The 16,758-nt window shown below is 55.8% G+C and overlaps 1 protein-coding gene across 1 annotated transcript; it reads right to left on the reverse strand.

Moving 5' to 3' along the window:
• Nucleotides 1-9,866: 9,866 nt before the first annotated feature.
• Nucleotides 9,867-15,197, reverse strand: RAX (retina and anterior neural fold homeobox). Its single transcript, XM_061400344.1, has 3 exons — nucleotides 14,163-15,197; nucleotides 13,603-13,859; nucleotides 9,867-10,833 (listed from the first exon to the last, which is right to left on the reverse strand). Exons 1-3 carry the CDS (start codon nucleotides 14,449-14,451, stop codon nucleotides 10,321-10,323), a joined length of 1,059 nt encoding a protein of 352 aa, XP_061256328.1. The 5' UTR covers nucleotides 14,452-15,197; the 3' UTR covers nucleotides 9,867-10,320.
• Between the last annotated feature and the right edge of the window lie 1,561 nt (nucleotides 15,198-16,758).

Genomic DNA, 16,758 nt, shown 5'->3' on the forward strand with positions numbered 1-16,758 from the left:
AATCCTGGTTGGACACAGACCCTGCCTCCTAAGATTGTTTTTAGTTGTAGAGACTCTCACTTCTCTTGTCCTTTGGCCTCTGCCCGACCAGCCTTGTTCCGTGAGCCTCACACTGGCCCTGGTCTCTCCTCCTCTGCACACACCCTGCCCTCGCCTCCCCTCTTGCCTGGGTAACTTGTTTTCCCTTCAGAGCTCCAGCTGAGTGTCCCTTCTTCAGAGAAATCTTCTGTGACTTCGTGGTCTGGGGCAGATTCTCTGCTGTAAGCCCTTAAGGGATGAGAGCTTTCTCTGGGAATCATGTATCCCTGTGCTAGTTACTGGGAATCCGTTTGGATGCCCCCGTCAGGTTGGGCACTGAATATGCAGGCATAAATCAGCTGCCCTTCAAAGACCCCACGGTCTCCCTGGGGGCCACGGACAGCACCACGGGATGAGTGCTGGCACAATGCTCAAGACCCCACCAGCAAAGCGCCCTGGGGGCAGAGGAACGAGGAACCGACCGCTGCAGGATCACAGGCCAGCTGCATGGAGGCAGTGGTGCCTGAACCAGGTCCTGAAGGAGTCGGGGAGGGTGGGAAGTCCTTCCAGGCAGAAGGAATGTACATACCCAAGGCCAGAAAGTGAAAAAGCACGTGGCAGACCAGTGAAATGCAGAGCACGCTGGTGCCACTTGAGCAGAGGATGAGGAGGGAAGGGGAGTGAGGAGGAAGACCAGAGACAAGCCTGGAAAGGTGGGTTGGGTCAGACTCAGAGGCTCGTCAGGTGCTCCCATGAGCCACAAGGAACTGTCTAAGTACTTAATTCTGACCACAGTGTGAAGGACAGATCGAAAGGACTGAGGGACAGGGAGATAATACGGAAGATGTATCTTTATCTTTATTACACTTGGACTGCAGGGAGCTCAAATCAGTCCACCCTAAAGGAAATCAATCCTGAATATTCATTGGAAGGACTTATGGTGAAGCTGAAGCTCCAATACTTTGGCCACCTGATGCGAAGAGCCAACTTATTGAAAAAGACGCTGATGTTGGGAAAGATTGAAGACGGGAGGAGAAGGGGATGACAGTGGACAAGATGGTTGGATGGCATCACCGAGACTCAATGGACATGAGTTTGAGCAGGCTCTGGGAGGTGGTGAAGACAGGGAGGCCTGGCGTGCTGCAGTCCATAGGGTCACAAACAGCCAGACGTGACTCAGTGACTGAACAACAAAAAACAAATCTTTATAGCTCCAGAATTTAGCAAAAGGAGAACCCAATAAATATAATAAACAGTGAAGAAATAACTCAGTAAGTGTGAGGGGTAGGTGAATCAATGAGTAAATAATCATAAAGTGGGACCATATGTGGTAAGTGCCATGAGAAGCACTGCACGCCACGGGAGGCCATGCACCCTGGTGAGAGTCAAAGCCCTGAGCTAGAGAACTTGCTGAGAGAGACAGGGCTAGGTGAACTTAGGAGACATTCTGAAGTGAAATCCATGGAGCTGAGTAGTTAGCCGCATACCGGCATTGAAGGAAAGGAATGAATGAATGAAGGTTAGGTTTGGCTTCCCTGGTGGCTCAGCTGGTAAAGAATCCGCCTGCAATGCGGGAGACCTGGGTTCGATCCCTGGGTTGGGAAGATCCCCTGGAGAAGGGAAAGGCCACCCATTCCAGTATTCTGGCCTGGAGAATTCCAGGGAATGTATAGTCCTTGGGGTCACAAAGAGTTGGACATGACTGAGCAGCCTTCACTTTTGCTAAAATGGAGAGCCCAGGTGGCAGTCCAGAGCTGGCATGGTGTGCCAGCGCCAGGGACGCATCACGTACGGTCCCTTCCATCCTGTTATTCAACATCCTCACCACGTGCCTTCCTGACACGGTCCAAGATGGGGGCTCCAGCATCACACCTGCCTCACAGCCAGCAGACTGCAGGAACGAGACAGAGTAGGGCACGCTGGTGACTTAAAAAAAAAAAATATATATATATATATATATATTTGGCTGTGGTCGTCTTTGTTTCTGCACACAGGTTCTCTAGTTGCAGTGAGCAGGGGTCAGTCTGTGCTGTGGTGGGCGGGCTTCTCACTGTGGGGGCTTCTCTTGCTGGGGAGTACGGGCTCCAGGTGTGCAGGCTTTGGCAGTTGCCGCACGTGGGCTCAGCAGTCGTGGTGCAGGGGCTTAGCTGCTCCATGGCACGTGGGAATCTTCCCAGACCAGGGGTTGAACCAGCGTCCCCTGCATTGCAGGGTGGATTCTTAACCACTGGACCACCCGGGAAGCCATGCTGCTGACTTTTAAGAACTTACTTCCTAAAACTGTTTTCCCTTACATAACATTGGTCATTATTTAATCATAGCTACTTTAAGGGAAGGCTGGGTGATGTCTTTCTTCTGGACAGCTAAAATTTGGAAGATGTATGGCTGAGAAATAAGATTTTTAAAAAACTGGAAAATAACTTGCCTCAAGGGGTCAAGAACGATTTCCATCATAGCTATTGGAGGACTATGAATGTAGAAAGAGAGGAGATGTCTAAGAAGGTTTTTAGGAAGCCTCAGAGTAAGGACAAATAAGTTTTGTTTGGAACATATCTACTTTGGGGTGGCCTGCGGAACCTCAAGTGGAAAACCAGGAGGCGTTGGAAAACATGTGTACAGTTTCATTCTTATTTCCTCTACCTAAGTTATGCTCCTTGAAGATGGTGACTCTGGGTTATCCATCCTTACATGCCCACCATGCCTTGCAAGTGTCAGGAATGGATAAAGATGGCAGGAAAATCAAGAAGGTGAAAAAGACAAGTGGCCAATGTTTAAAATTACAAATGGGAAAACTATAGAACCCAGCTACTGTAAGCCCTAGAAAGAGCTTTCTCAGGCCACTCTGGACAGGAAAGTTAGCCTGTACACACTGCATTCAGAGCCTACTAATGTAAACACACGGACACACTCATACCATGGACAGACCCGAAGAGCACTGCTTTTAACATGGAGCCTTCCATTTCGCAAGTTTATGGTGGGCGATGAGGGGTAAAGGGAGGTTTAGGAGATCTAGCTTCACAAGGGACCTGTCCAAGGTCACATGACCAGGCAATGTCACAGCCATGACTGGACCAGAGGCCTCAGGACCCCCAGGGCGAGGGAAGACGCTGCACCTGCCCTTAAGATGACCCGCCAGACTAAAGGAGCCACATTCTAGAGACACATACAGCGGCGTGAAAGGCACGCCAAGGGGAAGTCGTGACAGGCTTTCCTTGCCAGGTGTCAGCACTCCTGACGAGCAAAACAGTCCAGGAGAATCCCCCGCCAGACCCTTTTGTCTACATGGATGATTCTAGCACGAACTTCCAGGATGATTCACAGATACCAGCTGGTGCCATCAATTAACAATGTTGTGATAGTTTCAGGTCAACAGTGAAGGGACTCAGCCAGATATACACATGCATCCAGAGCAGTGTGTACATGACGTTCCCAAAGCCCCCAGTAGTCCTTCCCCTGCTGGTAACCATGGGTTCGTTTTCTATGTTTGCGAGTCACTTTCTGTATTGTGGGTAAGTTCATTTGTATCATTTCTTTTTAGATTCCACATATAAGGAATGTCATATAATATTTCTCCTATTAAAAAAAAAAAAGGAAGATGGCCCTCCGAAGATAAGGGAATGAGCTCTCTTTGAGTCTTCCAGGGCTGTGAGAGACTGGGGCCAAGGACCTGGACGATTTAATCCGGTTTTTACCAAGGGTGTTTACAGTGAGCAATTAAGGAACAGTTAAGGAATTAATCACTAATGAGTCATTAACCCTGCCCACTATTGTAGAGTTAACGAGCTGAGGCCAGATTATTAGAGCCGGTTCCCAATTAAGGGGACGATGCAGGGCAGAAAGTGCAGCACTGGCCTCTTGAACAGTCGGGGGAGCCGGCCTGCGGCTGCCCGGCCTCCCCTTTCCCGGGCAGGCCGAGCCCCCAGGGCTTGCGCTGGCTGGGCAGAGGAAAGGCCAGTTTTCCATTAATATTACCTTCCCTGAAAGTCTTTTTTTGTTTTTTGGATGGCCTCCTGGAGGCTTCAGTTCCACTAGCAGTAAAGGTCTGTGGGCAGAAAGGGGTGCGTGGACCTGAGACAGAACCGCGTGCGGCCAGGCTGGGGCCAGGGGCGCAAAACACTACATCTCACCCTAAACTGGTGGGGGCACATCAGAGGCCTGAGATCCAGTCGGTCCACCGGCTGCTCGAGGGACGCAGGAGGAGCCTGGGGGCAGCCCTCCATTCCCAAACCCGGGGTTCACAGAGGGCTCTCTGTAAAAGCTTTCAAGTAACCGATGAACTGAGTGAAAAAGCTGGTTTAAAGCTCAACATTCAGAAAACTAAGATCATGGCATCCGGTCCCATCACTTCATGGGAAATAGATGCGGAAACAGTAGCAGACTTGACTTTTTGGGCTCCAAAATCACTGCAGATGGTGACTGCAGCCATGAAATTAAAATATGCTTGCTCCTTGGAAGAAAAGTTATTACCAAACTAGACAGCATATTAAAAAGCAGAGAGGTTACTTTGCTGACAAAGGCCTGTCTAGTCAGAGCTATGGTTTTCCCAGTAGTCATGTATGGATGTGAGAGTTGGACTATAAAGAAAGCTGAGCACTGAAGAATTGATGCTTTTCAACTGTGGTATTGGAGAAGACTCTTGAGAGTCCCTTGGACTGCAAGGAGATCCAACCAGTCCATCCTAAAGGAAATCAGTCCTGAATATTCATTGGAAGGACTGATGTTGAAGCTGAAACTCCAATACTTTGGCCACCTGATATGAGGAACTGACTCATTGGAAAAGACCTTTATGCTGGGAAAGATTGAAGGCGGAAGGAGAAGGGGACAGCACATGAGGTGGTTGGATGGCATCACTGACTCGATGGACATAAGTCTGAGTAAACTCTGGGGGTTGGTGATAGACAGGGAGGCCTGGTGTGCTGCAGTCCATGGGGTCGCAAAGAGTGAGACACAACTGAGCGACTGAGCTGAACTGAAGTGATGAACTTGGCGGAGAGAACCAAGCATGAGGACTTCCCTGCACCCCCTTGTGGGGGCAGGGATCATCTCCCTTCGTGTAACATTTCCCATCTCCCCAGAAATTAACTATACATTTAAAATAAGTGAATAAGGGCTTCCCTGGTGGCTCAGCTGGTAAAGAATCCGCCTGCAATGCAGGAGACCTTGGTTCCATCTCTGGGTTAGAAGATCCCCTGGAAGAGGGCATGACAGCCCACTCCACAATTCTTGCCTAGGAAATCCCATGGACAAAGTCTGAGCCTGGTGGGCTACAGTCCATGGAGTTTCAAACAGTTGGACATGACTTAGCAACTGAGCTGAGCAATCACATATAAGGTGGCACTAGTTGGTAAAGCGGAGAAGGCAATGGCACCCCACTCCAGTACTCTTGCCTGGAAAAGCCCATGGACGGAGGAACCTGGTAGGCTGCAGTCCATGAGGTCGCTAAGAGTAGGACATGACTGAGCGACTTCACTTTCACTTTTCACTTTCATGCATTGGAGAAGGAAATGGCAACCCACTCCAGTGTTCTTGCCTGGAGAATCCCAGGGACGGGGGAGCCTGGTGGGCTGCCGTCTATGGGGTCACACAGAGTCGGACACGACTGAAGCGACTTAGCAGCAGCAGCAGCAGTTGGTAAAGAAACCGTCTACCCATGCAGGAGACTTAAGAGACCTGGGTTCAGTCCCTGGGTTGTGAAGATCCCCTGGAGGAGGGTAAGGCAAGCCACTCCAGTATTCTTGCCAGGAGAATCCCATGGACAGAGGATCCTGATGGGGTACAGTCCATGGGGTCGCAGAGAGTCGGACACGACTGAGCGACTGACACTTCACAGTAAGTGGATGCAGCGGGGCCGCCCCAGTCCAGGGTCTGACCTCTGGCAGAAGCCCGCCCCACCACAAGGGCTCCATCTCTCAGTCCTCCCACCCCGTCTCATCTACACCCTCCCCACCCGCTCCCGGCAGCAGGGATGAGAGCTCGGGCCAGAGGGAGACAGGACCGGGTTCCGAGAGCGGGAAGCCCACGGCGGTAGAACATCTGGGACGGGCCTCGGGCCACAGAGCAGGCGGGGGCCGAGCAAGGAAGACCCCGCGCGGCTGCGGCCGCCTCTGGACGCCGGGGCTCAGGAGACTGGCGACCCGCAGAGGCGGAGCCCTCGGTGCCCCGCGCCCCCGAGGGAGAGAAAAATAGCCACCAGCAGTCCGGAGACATCCCGCCGGGCGCGGAGGCGCCACGCTTACAGGCGGGAAAGAGATGCCTCCAAAAGGGAGAGAGGCGGAAACGGAAGTGCCCCAGCGCGGCAGGCGTGGCTGACGGAGGCTGGGCCAGCAGGGCCCTCCGCAAGGGCCGGGCTCTGGGCATTAACCGCGGTCCACGCGGAGCGAGAGGAACCTGCTGCAGCGGCTCCACCCGACGCGCCGGGCCCCGCCCTCCCCGCGGAGCTGTCCAGACAGAGGCGCCCCGCCCCTGCGGCCCTGCAGCCCTTCCAATGAGAGGCGCGCTTCCCCGCCCCACCCCTGCAGCCCGTCCAATCAGAGGCGCCTTTCCCCGCCCCGCCCCCGCGGCCCAGCTGCTGGGCCCCGGGCTGCTCGCATCGATGCTCCCAGGAGCCGAGGGCCGCGGTCCCGACTGTCCCACCCTCTCTTCCCGGCCCGGCTGCGGGTCAGACCCTCCTTCCTTCGAGGGAGTCCCCCAGGACGCCCTTAGACTGCCTTGATCCGACCTGGACTGAACCAAGGCCTGCTTAGAGCCGCACACCGCCTTTTCTCCCCGACCCCCGCGAAACCAGTGCCAACAAGTTCCTGTCCCGCTGCGGTGCACACATGTAGCATAGTCTGGACCAAACTCGCAGCCTCATGGTGGAAGTCAAGGGCCACTTCCAGAGGGATGCAGGTTTACTGGGGTGGGGGGCAGTTTCCCCAGAGTCCTAGAAAAGGCGGGTGCCCCCCCCCCCACCGCCCCGCCGCCCCAATCACAGGGAGAGTCTTGTTTCGGAAGCGGGGGTCTTCCTTGGCCGCCGCCTCCGCAAACTGCTTTCCGTAGCCGTGAGCTTGCGCGGCGGCCCCGGGTATTTCTCGATCGTCTAGGGTTTTAACACTCTTTACCGCAAGCCATTCTCACGTCCAGCCTGAGTAAAGTATCGCCTGCCCGCCTCACCTGCACCCCTCCTCCCGGAGTTGGGAGCTTGACTCACTACGGGCCCTTAAATCCGCCCTGCTAGGCAGCCCTTAGGACTGCGGAGAGAGGGGCCTCAGCTCGTCCACATCTCCCCCAGGAAGCCCAGGAAGGCACTCACAGCTAGCATCCATTCCTCAGCATCTCATTCCCAGTGTGGCCTAATGAGCTGTTCGTGGGAACTGGAATTAAGGAGTCCTTATTCAGCAAATATTTCCTGAACATGCGATATGATCGTGAATTGATAGAGGACTTCTAGTTATTCTAGCTCCAAGGCTTACAAGCAGAGTTGATTGGTGCAACCTCTCCAATACCTCAGTCTCCTCATTCATAAAATGGGGCTAGTTGAATCTTCCTGGTAGAGTCCTTGTGAGGCTTCACTGAGATGAAAACCACTTAGAAGAGTGCAGGCACATAGTAAGCTTTCAATGGTGATTAGCTATTAGGATTTTGATCATCCTCCAGGGACTTGTTCCTGAATCCAGGTATGGTTCAGTCTGTTGGTGCCTAAAGAGATGGTTTAGAATATTCATTCTCAGAGTAAAAGAAGAGAGGAAAATGGTGGAAAGCTGCATATGCAGAAAGAAAGAAAGAAAAAGAATAGGAAGGAAAGTGGCAGAGAGGAGACAGAATGAGCAATGAAAATGACCAAAGTGAAGTCGCTCAGTCGTGTTCGACTCTGCGACCCCGTGGACTGTAGCCTACCAGGCTCCTCTGTCCATGGGCTTTTCCAGGCAATAGTACTGGAGTGGATTGCCATTTCCTTCTCCAGGGGATCTTCCCGACCCAGGGATTGAACCCAGGTCTCCCGCATTGTCTGAGCCACCAGGGAAGTCCTTAAGGAAATCAAAGTAGATGCTAATGGTGAGAAAGGAAAGGTCAGAGGTGTCCAGGACTAAGGTGAAAGAGGGTGGAATGTGTGGTACTCATCTGAAGTGGAGTACCACACTTCAGGTACTTCAGGTACCACTGAAGTTCTCTGAATAAATTATTCCTAGTAAAATGAAGGCATTGAAGGATGAAAGAGAAGATAGGCCAAAGTGAGAGAAATTTACTTACTTATTTATCCTGAGTTTACCTTTTTTTTTTTTTTCCTGCCGAGAGCTGATATCACTTGGGCCACTCCATTCATTTTTCTTGTCAGAGAAAAGCATTAAATGTATTACTCCCTACCTTCCTGGAAAGGGGCTTCCCAGATATCTCAGTGGTAAAGAATCTGTCAGCCAATGCAGGAGACGCAGGTTTGATGCTCCAGGATTTGACCCTCCAGAGTCAGGAAGATCCTCTGGAGGAGGAAATAGCAATCCACTCCATTATACTTGCCTGGGAAATCCCATGGACAGAGATGTCTGGGGGTCTATAGGCCCTGGGGTCGCAAAAGAGTCAGATAACCCAAATAGCAACAACAACGGCTTGAGAAAAACAACCCACTCAATAAATTCTTACTGACCAGCTTACTATGTGTTAGGCTCCAGAGGAGGGCCTAGGGGTACACAGCTCTGGTTATGCCCAGACTGTAAGGACCCACAGAGCAAGGACTGGGTCCTGTGATGACGCTACCTCCATTTCCAGCCCCGACAGTCCTCCTTTCCCCGGGTAGGTTTCAGGAACCCAAGGGCCGCACAGGGATACTCCGGATCAGAAAAGTGGGATCACAACCTGTATTGCCTCCTGCCAGGTCGCCAAGAGTTTACACCATGCGGTAAACTACCCATCTTTCCCATTTCCCAGGGAGGCCCGGCTCGTCGCAGGAGGAAAGGGGGCTGGGGTGGTTCACTAACGTCCTAACGACCCTCAGACAGTACTCCGTGAGTACCCCGCGAGATGCTGACGCCCGTAGAGACTTCTGAATTCCTCCCCCAGCCCCAGAGACGGCGCCAAAGAACTGCAATCCTGTCCACGACGCGCCGCGAGGACGTGCGCCCCGGGTCGCGGCGCACAGCGCTCCAGGACATCCTTCCGGAGTGCGGCTGCCAGCCCTACGCGCGCCACGCCGAACCGCTGGGCTGGGAGGAGCCGATAGGTCCAGGGAGGCGAGCCTGAGACGCGGAGCTGACGAACGTCGGCCTGCTCCAGCCTCCGGAGCACTAATGTCATCAACCCTGGGTAGCAGGAGCTGGCCCCGAGCTGGACACTTGAACAAGGATCTGAGAGGCGTCTGGGGCCGTCGCGGGTTGGAAAGAGGGAGGCGGGGCCGCCAGGAGCTTCGGGAAGTTCAGCTCTTACCCTAGGAAGATGGTGTGGGTGGATGCTTCCTATTGGAGCCAGTCCTTCCAAGTAGCGGCTGCAGCCCGGCTATTAGGGTATCGAGGGGCTGGGAACGCGCAGGCAGCTGAGCTTTTGGCTCCAAGCACCCAGAACCCCGCACACTCGTAGGCGCCCGTCGCGCCAGGAAAGGGGAGCTTGGGTCTAGGGCGCCGCGGGGTCGTGGACGCGGGCGAGTCCGGGCGGCAGCGCAGTGCCGGGTGAGGATGCGCAGGGGGGTGGGGGTGGGAGTGGGGGTGTTGGGGGGGTGGGAGTGGGGGTGTTGGGGTGGGGCGGCCCGGCTTCTCCGCAGCCAACTGCTTTTCCGCAACCCCTGATCCATCACCCGAGCCCCCCCTCCCAGAACCCGCATTCATACACACAGCTTCCTTCTCGCCCCCGCAGTCCTGAGAGCGCTGAACCAGTCAAACCAAAACAGGTCAATCTTTAATTCTCCGCCCCACCTCAATTCTTTGAAGCTACTTATTACAAACAGTCCCTCAAACCTTCTCCGTCTCCCCTTCCTCCTAGCCGTCCTTGTTCGGGGTTGCCACGCCGCCCTGGAGGGGCCGAGGTCAGAGGCTTTGGGTTCCTTGAACCTGGAGGCTCCGGGGCCCGCCGGGTGGGGGCAACGTGGCCACCTGTCTTCGTCCAGCAGCGAGGCCAGGGGTCCGTGGGGACGTAGGGGTGGCCAGAGGGCCTCGACTGGCCTAGGAGTCAGCCCTCCGGTGCGAGCCAGGCGCAGATGCCCGACCCGGACCCAGTTGTTCCCGTGGCGCTGGGCAGGAGGGGCCGAGCCCGGGGGACCCAGGGAGAAGGGGTGCGCGCGCCTGCGGCTCGGGGTCGGCTCACGGGACGGCGTCTGGCCCGATTGGGTCCCCGGGGCCCCTAGAGGGCCTGCCACGGCTTCCCGATGGCCTGGATGTGCTCCTTGGCCTTCAGGCGCAGCGCTGCGATACTGCTGTTGCGCGGGTCCGCCTCGTCCAGCGGGAACTTGTCCCCGAAGCCGGGCCCGCACGGGTAGGCGGGCGGCGGCGGCGGCGGCGGCGGCCCCAGGGGCTGCAGGCCGGGGCCGAGCGGCGGGGAGTTCAGGAAGGGCGGCGGCGGCGGCGGTGGCGTGTAGCTGGCGGGCAGGCTCTGCGCCGGCGGCCCGAAGCCCGGCAGGCTCTGCAGCGCCGTAGCGCCCCCGGCCGGCAGCGGCGGCCCGAGCCACGACTCGAGCGGCAGGGCGCCCCCCGCCGGCCCGCCGCCGCCGCCCCCGGGGCCCGCCCCGAGGGGCGCCAGGGCTGCGGCGGGCGGGGAGCGGCTGAAGGAGAGCAGGGGCGAGTCCTGGAGCTTCATGGACGACACCTCCAGCTTCTCCTGCCGCCGCCACTTGGCGCGTCGATTCTGGAACCACACCTGCGGAAGGCAGCAGAGCGCCGTCGGGGTGCGGAAGGCGCAGGACTCCCCGCTCCCGAGGAAAACCGGGGCTCCACGGCTCCCCCTGCCCCTCTCACCCCGCGACCCCTGCTGCACACCCGCGGTGCCCTTCCGTTCTGTCCCTCTGCCCAAGGCTACCCTCTTCCTCACGCGCTCTGAGGCTCTGTCCCACCCCTGTCCTCCTGGCGGTTCCACCCTGTCCTTGTTTCTCCTCACCCTTAGCTGTGGTTGTTTCCAACTCGTGGCACCAAACAGGCGGGGGGGGGGGGGGGGGATGGGAAATGAAGTTAACCCTGGAACCGGACCGTGGGAAACCCGATCTCACCAAATTTCTGAGACTGCTGGCTGGCGGCCCATCCTGACATTGCGCTTTAGACCCGGCTTCCTCCCCGGGTGGCACGGCTCACAGTGGCCTATCTACCTCTGCCTCCGTTATAAACAAAGGTATAAACGAAGGCTCGAAGTACTCTAACTGGCAACACTGGCTGTTAAAATGGACCCGTGTCCACATTACTGGTTACAGTAACTGAAGGACAAACTGGGTTGATTTTATTATCCCGGGCATATTTAAATATGCATGTTGCTGCTCTCCTAAGATTTTCATTTTTATTTAGTTGATATCTGACTCGTATTTCTGATATTTCTTAAAAATGGCTTTCGAGGATTACAATAGTTCAATAGTCTACTTTTATTGTATGGAGTTAATTTTGACATGACCCTAAGATGAATTCAATGAGTTCAAGTTTCTCTTTTTGTTTTAGAGAGTCCATGCCAAGAGTCTCTCTCTCTTCTTTAAAGAGTGAAGTCTCTTAATGCTGAAACTTCCATTGCTGATTTGATAAAAAGCACAGGAGAAGGCGTAATTAAGCCTTCACTACCAAGTTACCACCGGGAAACAGAACACAGAGAACTGGTCTACTTTAGTGCAGAATCTAGAAGGAACTTTCGCCAAATTGGTGGCTTCAGTGTTGAATTTATGAAGGAAAATGTGGGAAAGGTTGACACCCAACAAGGGAGACAGCAGTTCTGAGTTAATAATAGGGAGAGGGACTCCCTAGGAAAACTGAGGGAAAAAGACCACCCAACACCTGAGCAGAACAGGACAAGTATCTGCAAGGCTGGAATGGGGTGGGTGGGAGAGAAAGAACAGAAAATGCAGATTCCCTGGGCCCCTGTCTATGAATGATTCATCTGTGTATCCCAGGCCCTAATTTCCCCCAGAAACATTAGATATATGAACACTGGCACATTCCACTGCCCGCCACCAAACCCCACCCCATCCCATGAAAAATCAGGCTTTAGGTCCCGTATCCAGAGTTCCAGGGCTAAAGCCTGGGGTAGTCTGCTCTTCTCCTGCTTTACTGCTCCCTCAACACAGTGGGGACCCTGAGATCCCCCCCATCTGATGACATCATAGCCATGTGTTAAGCACACACCATACGCTGGGCCACTGTGCTGGCCCTGGGATAGAGAAGTCAGACACTGTTCTCAAGAAGAACACATCTTAGACAAGAAGCAAACATCCCCGAACAAGTCAAGAGGGAAGGAACAAGTGAAGGAAAAGGAAGGTGGGACAGTGCTGTGGAGACAGCCCTTGAGTGGGCTGGGCCTGTATCCCAGAGGGGCACTGGAGGGCTTTGCCCTTTCCCTTTTCTTCATTTTCCACTTGTTTTCTTCCCTTCTCCCTACCCCACCCTCCCTCCCTGTAAAGCAGGTGCTGAAATGTCCACCCCTTCAGTGAAACCCTTGCAGCTCCTCTGCCCTGAATTAGAAGAAATTGAACTGTCCCTGCCAGTTAGTGCTAAAGTCACATTAGGGAACCATGTTTTAAAATCATGACATTAGTTTAACCCCTTTAACTAAACAGAAAAGACAAAAAGCAAGAGTCTGTCCACTTTTACTTTTTAAGACAAGACTAAAAGCCCCAAACGTCTGAGTTTCCTCCCTTCCTGGAAATCCAACTCATTAGACACACACAGAAGTCCCATCTCAGCCCCAGGGCCTTACAGATGCCGCGCAATTTGTTCCCAATGTCTCCCCTTCAGGCCTCTCCCAATTTGGAAATCCTCCCAGATTTTTCACAGATGACTAGCAAATATTTAAGGCTTTCAAATATTTTAATGATCAGGGATTAAAGATAATTCAGCCTTAATTAAAGCGAAAACCCCTTTAAATAAAAAAGAAAAGGGCCTCTGCAGCAGCGGGAAGTTTGGCTGGAGGTGCACCAGAGAAGCAAAAGTCAGTTTCTTAAATCCTCCGAAAGTTTCAACTGCGAGGGGCCAGGCTTCCGTAAGAAGACAGGGTTTTCGTTTTCACGGAGGTGTGCACCGTTAGCGAACAGGGTGGCATTTGGGGCCTCAATACGGTTACACTGGAGCCGCTACCTACACTCTCTCTCCACTCAGGGCTTCCCGACCACCCCCCTCCCAGAGCCCCCTCCCTAGTCCAGGATGCTGTCGCCTCTCCATTTCGTCAGCCATTCCCAACTCCTTTAGTTTAGAAGCAGAGGATCCAAAGGGGAGATATACTGCGAACTGGAACAGACCGTCCAAGGGCCGGTGCGCGGGGCGCATGGAAAATCAGTGACGCTCCCCGGGTGGGGGTAGGGGGCGGGTTCTGGGCGAGCCAAGTCGAGGAAGGTCCGCGGGCAAAGTGCCGCCATGAACGCGAGGCCGCCCGGGGATTCTAGGGAGCACCGGCCGAAGCCTGGGCCACCCGCCCTCCCCCGGGCCCGTCTGCACACTTTACCTGGACTCGGACCTCGGGTAAGTTGACTTTGCCCGCCAGCTCCTCGCGGCTGTACACGTCGGGGTAGTGCGACTTCTCGAACGCGCGCTCCAGCTCGTGCAGCTGGTACGTGGTGAAGGTCGTGCGGTTCCGTCGATGCTTCTTTTTGGGCTGCTCCTCCTCCGACAGCTTCGAGTCGCCGGGGGCGGACGGTCCTCCAGGCAGCCCAGGGCTCGGTCGGGCCTCCCCGGTCTCCTTGGGGCAGTAGGGGCGGGGGGCTGGGACGACGAGACCCCCGACGGTCAGAGACACTTGCTCGGGGTACATGGGGGCCGCCCTGCCTACCCACGCGGGCTCCTAGCTGGCCCAAGGAGGCGGGGGGGGGGGTGGTGGTGAGGGCTGCGAGGGGTCCCTAAGCTTTCCCAGAGCGCAGGTGGGAAGCCTTTGCTATGCACACAGCCTCCAGCCCCGCGCCCAGATGCTTTAATAACAGTGAAGGCAGGGGCTCTCTCCTCTTCTCGCAGAGCTCCTGAGTCTGGGAGCCCTAAGAGGGTCTCGGAGCAGCCGGGGTGTGCACTCACCTTCATACTCCGGGGCTGGCGCCGGTGCGGGCGGCGGAGACGGTTCGGTGCCTCCGGCAGGCGCCTTGGGGCCGGCGGGCCGCGCACCTGGCCTCCTATCCCGCTCCTTGGTGCCTCGGGCGGCCCGCTCCTCCGGGAAGGAGCCGAGGACCCCGTCGTCCTTGGTAAATCCCAGGATGGCTTCGATGCTGTGCAGCCGCGAGGTGCTCCCGCCGGGGCTGCGGAGCAGGTGGCCGGCGAGCGAGAAGCTGCCGTCGGCCATGGCTGGGGCGCAGCCCGGCAGGTGCATGGGGGGCGCCGGGGCCGGGAGGACGCGGCCCGCGCTCTCGGCTTCGCAGCCGGCCCAGAAGACCGCGAGTAGAGGCTCGAAGTCGGCTCCCCCGGGGGCGGCAGTCCAGCCCGAGGGGGACCGAACCGCGGCCAAGAGCCGCGAGCGCCGCCAGCCCCGCCTGCGCGCACTAGAGGCGGGCGAGCGCCGGGTCCGCGGGCGCCTGGGTCCCGGCTGGAGTTGGAGCTCCGCCCGCGGGTGGCCGGGACTCGGGGTGCTAAGGCTGGGAGCGCGCCCGCCCCGGCTCCTCCCCTCGCCCGCACCGTCGTCTGCCCTGGCCCCTCCCTGCAGCGGGGCGGGTCCTTCCCCGGGGTCCTTCCCCTTCCTCGGGGTCCTCGCCCACCCAGCCGGGCGGGGCGCGCTCGGAACCTTCCCCCTCCCCTCTCTCCATCCACCGTTCACAAGCTGGAGGCCCGCGGTGGCCTGTTTGACGGGCCTGGGTGCCCGGCTCCGAGGGCCCGCTTCGCCCAGGCCTGCCCGCGTGGGGCCGACGCCCTCCGTCCCACCTCCCCCGGGGGCTCAGCTTCCTTTCAGCCCACTCCCCTACCCCAGACCCGCCTTCTGCCCCCCAGGCTCCGGTCCTCCGCTGGGCTGAGCGCCTGCGGCGACCCTTGGAAAGAGCCGGAGAAGGCTACCCGGCTCTACGGCGTCGGAAGTCTGTCCACACTCCTTAACAGTTTGAATTCTCTCCTCTCTCTCCCTATGTATGTCCCCCTGCCTGCGCTCCTCTTTCTCCGTAGTTTGAAGCCTTAGGTTTCAGGTTGATTGTGTTTGACTTAACCGCTTCTCCCTGTCCCCTCGGATGGCGCTCCCGCAGCTCCCTGACTACGGCGCTCGCTCCAGGGGCGGGGGGGCCATCCGCGTCCCCAGGCCCGGAGACCTCCCGGGCCCACCGCCCAGCCCGAGGCTCGGGGGCACCGAGTCCGACGACGCACGGCCGGCCTCAAGCCGGTGGGAGACCCGCTGGGTGTTTGTCCTGAGGGGACCCCTCCCCACCGAACAATGTTCCAGGCCGAGATGACCCAACCTCAGGCTGAGGACGGAAGGACATTCCCCCCGGGGCAAGGTCTCGCCTCTCTGCGGGCTCTGGGCGCCATCGGCCTGTATTTCTTTCTCCTTCGGGGACTCCACGAGACTTCCATGGCCCGGAGTGGCTTCCACAGGCCAAGTGGAAAGATGATTTGCGCGGGTGGACTTTCCCCCCGCCCCCACCTTCTCCCAGTGCTGTGAACAGCACTGCTCACACCTGATGCTAGATCCCAGGAAGCACCCCCAACCTTCACTGAAATGCTGGCAGGAAGTGTGAACCAAAATGCTTTCCAAATAAAAGCCTGAGGATCTAGAGATTCTTTTCGTTTTGTTTCCTGGTTGTGTTGACTGTGTACGTTTAAGGTGTGCAGCATAATGATTTGACACATACACAAATGCATACACACGTAAATGATTACTGGTTTAGTTAACATCCACCATCTCATACAGATAGAAACCTGAGATTTTTAAAATTCCTTTGCCCTCTGATCTCTAGGTAGGCGCCTCTCCCCTGCCCCCATGTTGACTGACTTCATCTTGCGTTAAGATGGGCACCTACTGTGTCCCTACTGAGGGTGGGACACTGATGTGGGCCTCGACATCACACAAGAAAGGAGAGGCTGGGGCCCATGGCCTCAGGGGTTTAACTTCCAGTATGAGAGCAAGACAAAGGAAGTGCTGTTGTTCAGTCGCTAAGTGTATCCGACTCTTTGCCACCCCATGGACTGCAGCACGCCAGGCTTCCCTGGTCCTCACTATCTCCCGGAGCTTTCTCAAATTCATGTCCATTGAGTTGGTGATGCTATATAAGCATCTCATCCTCTGCCAACAACAGGAGAAAAACTCATATCTTAGGATCCTCCACCTTTAACTTAATATTAGAAGGACATTTAAAAGGGCACGAGACAATGTTAAGGATCTTTAAATGGAAATGATTATTAATTCTCCAGAATGGGCGCACGGGAGGGGTTCAGTCCACTAATCTCTCTGTTTTTAATAAAACTATAAAAAGGTAAATTAAAATAGCAAACACATGAGTTTGCCGTGGGTAAACTTGAGCTACTGACTCACATGAGAAACTTTTTTTTAAAAAGCTACATTAATGAAGATCAATACTCACTTTATAGTTTTGCATATCACTTTATGGGTGGCAGCACATTCTTCATACCATCCTAGCCTTACAACCCTGCGAGGTGAGCCAGAAAAATATATTTGCCCCCATTTTACAGAAGAGAAGAC

The sequence above is a fragment of the Bos javanicus genome, chromosome 24 (genome assembly GCF_032452875.1).
Source record: "Bos javanicus breed banteng chromosome 24, ARS-OSU_banteng_1.0, whole genome shotgun sequence".
Lineage (NCBI taxonomy): Eukaryota > Metazoa > Chordata > Mammalia > Artiodactyla > Bovidae > Bos > Bos javanicus.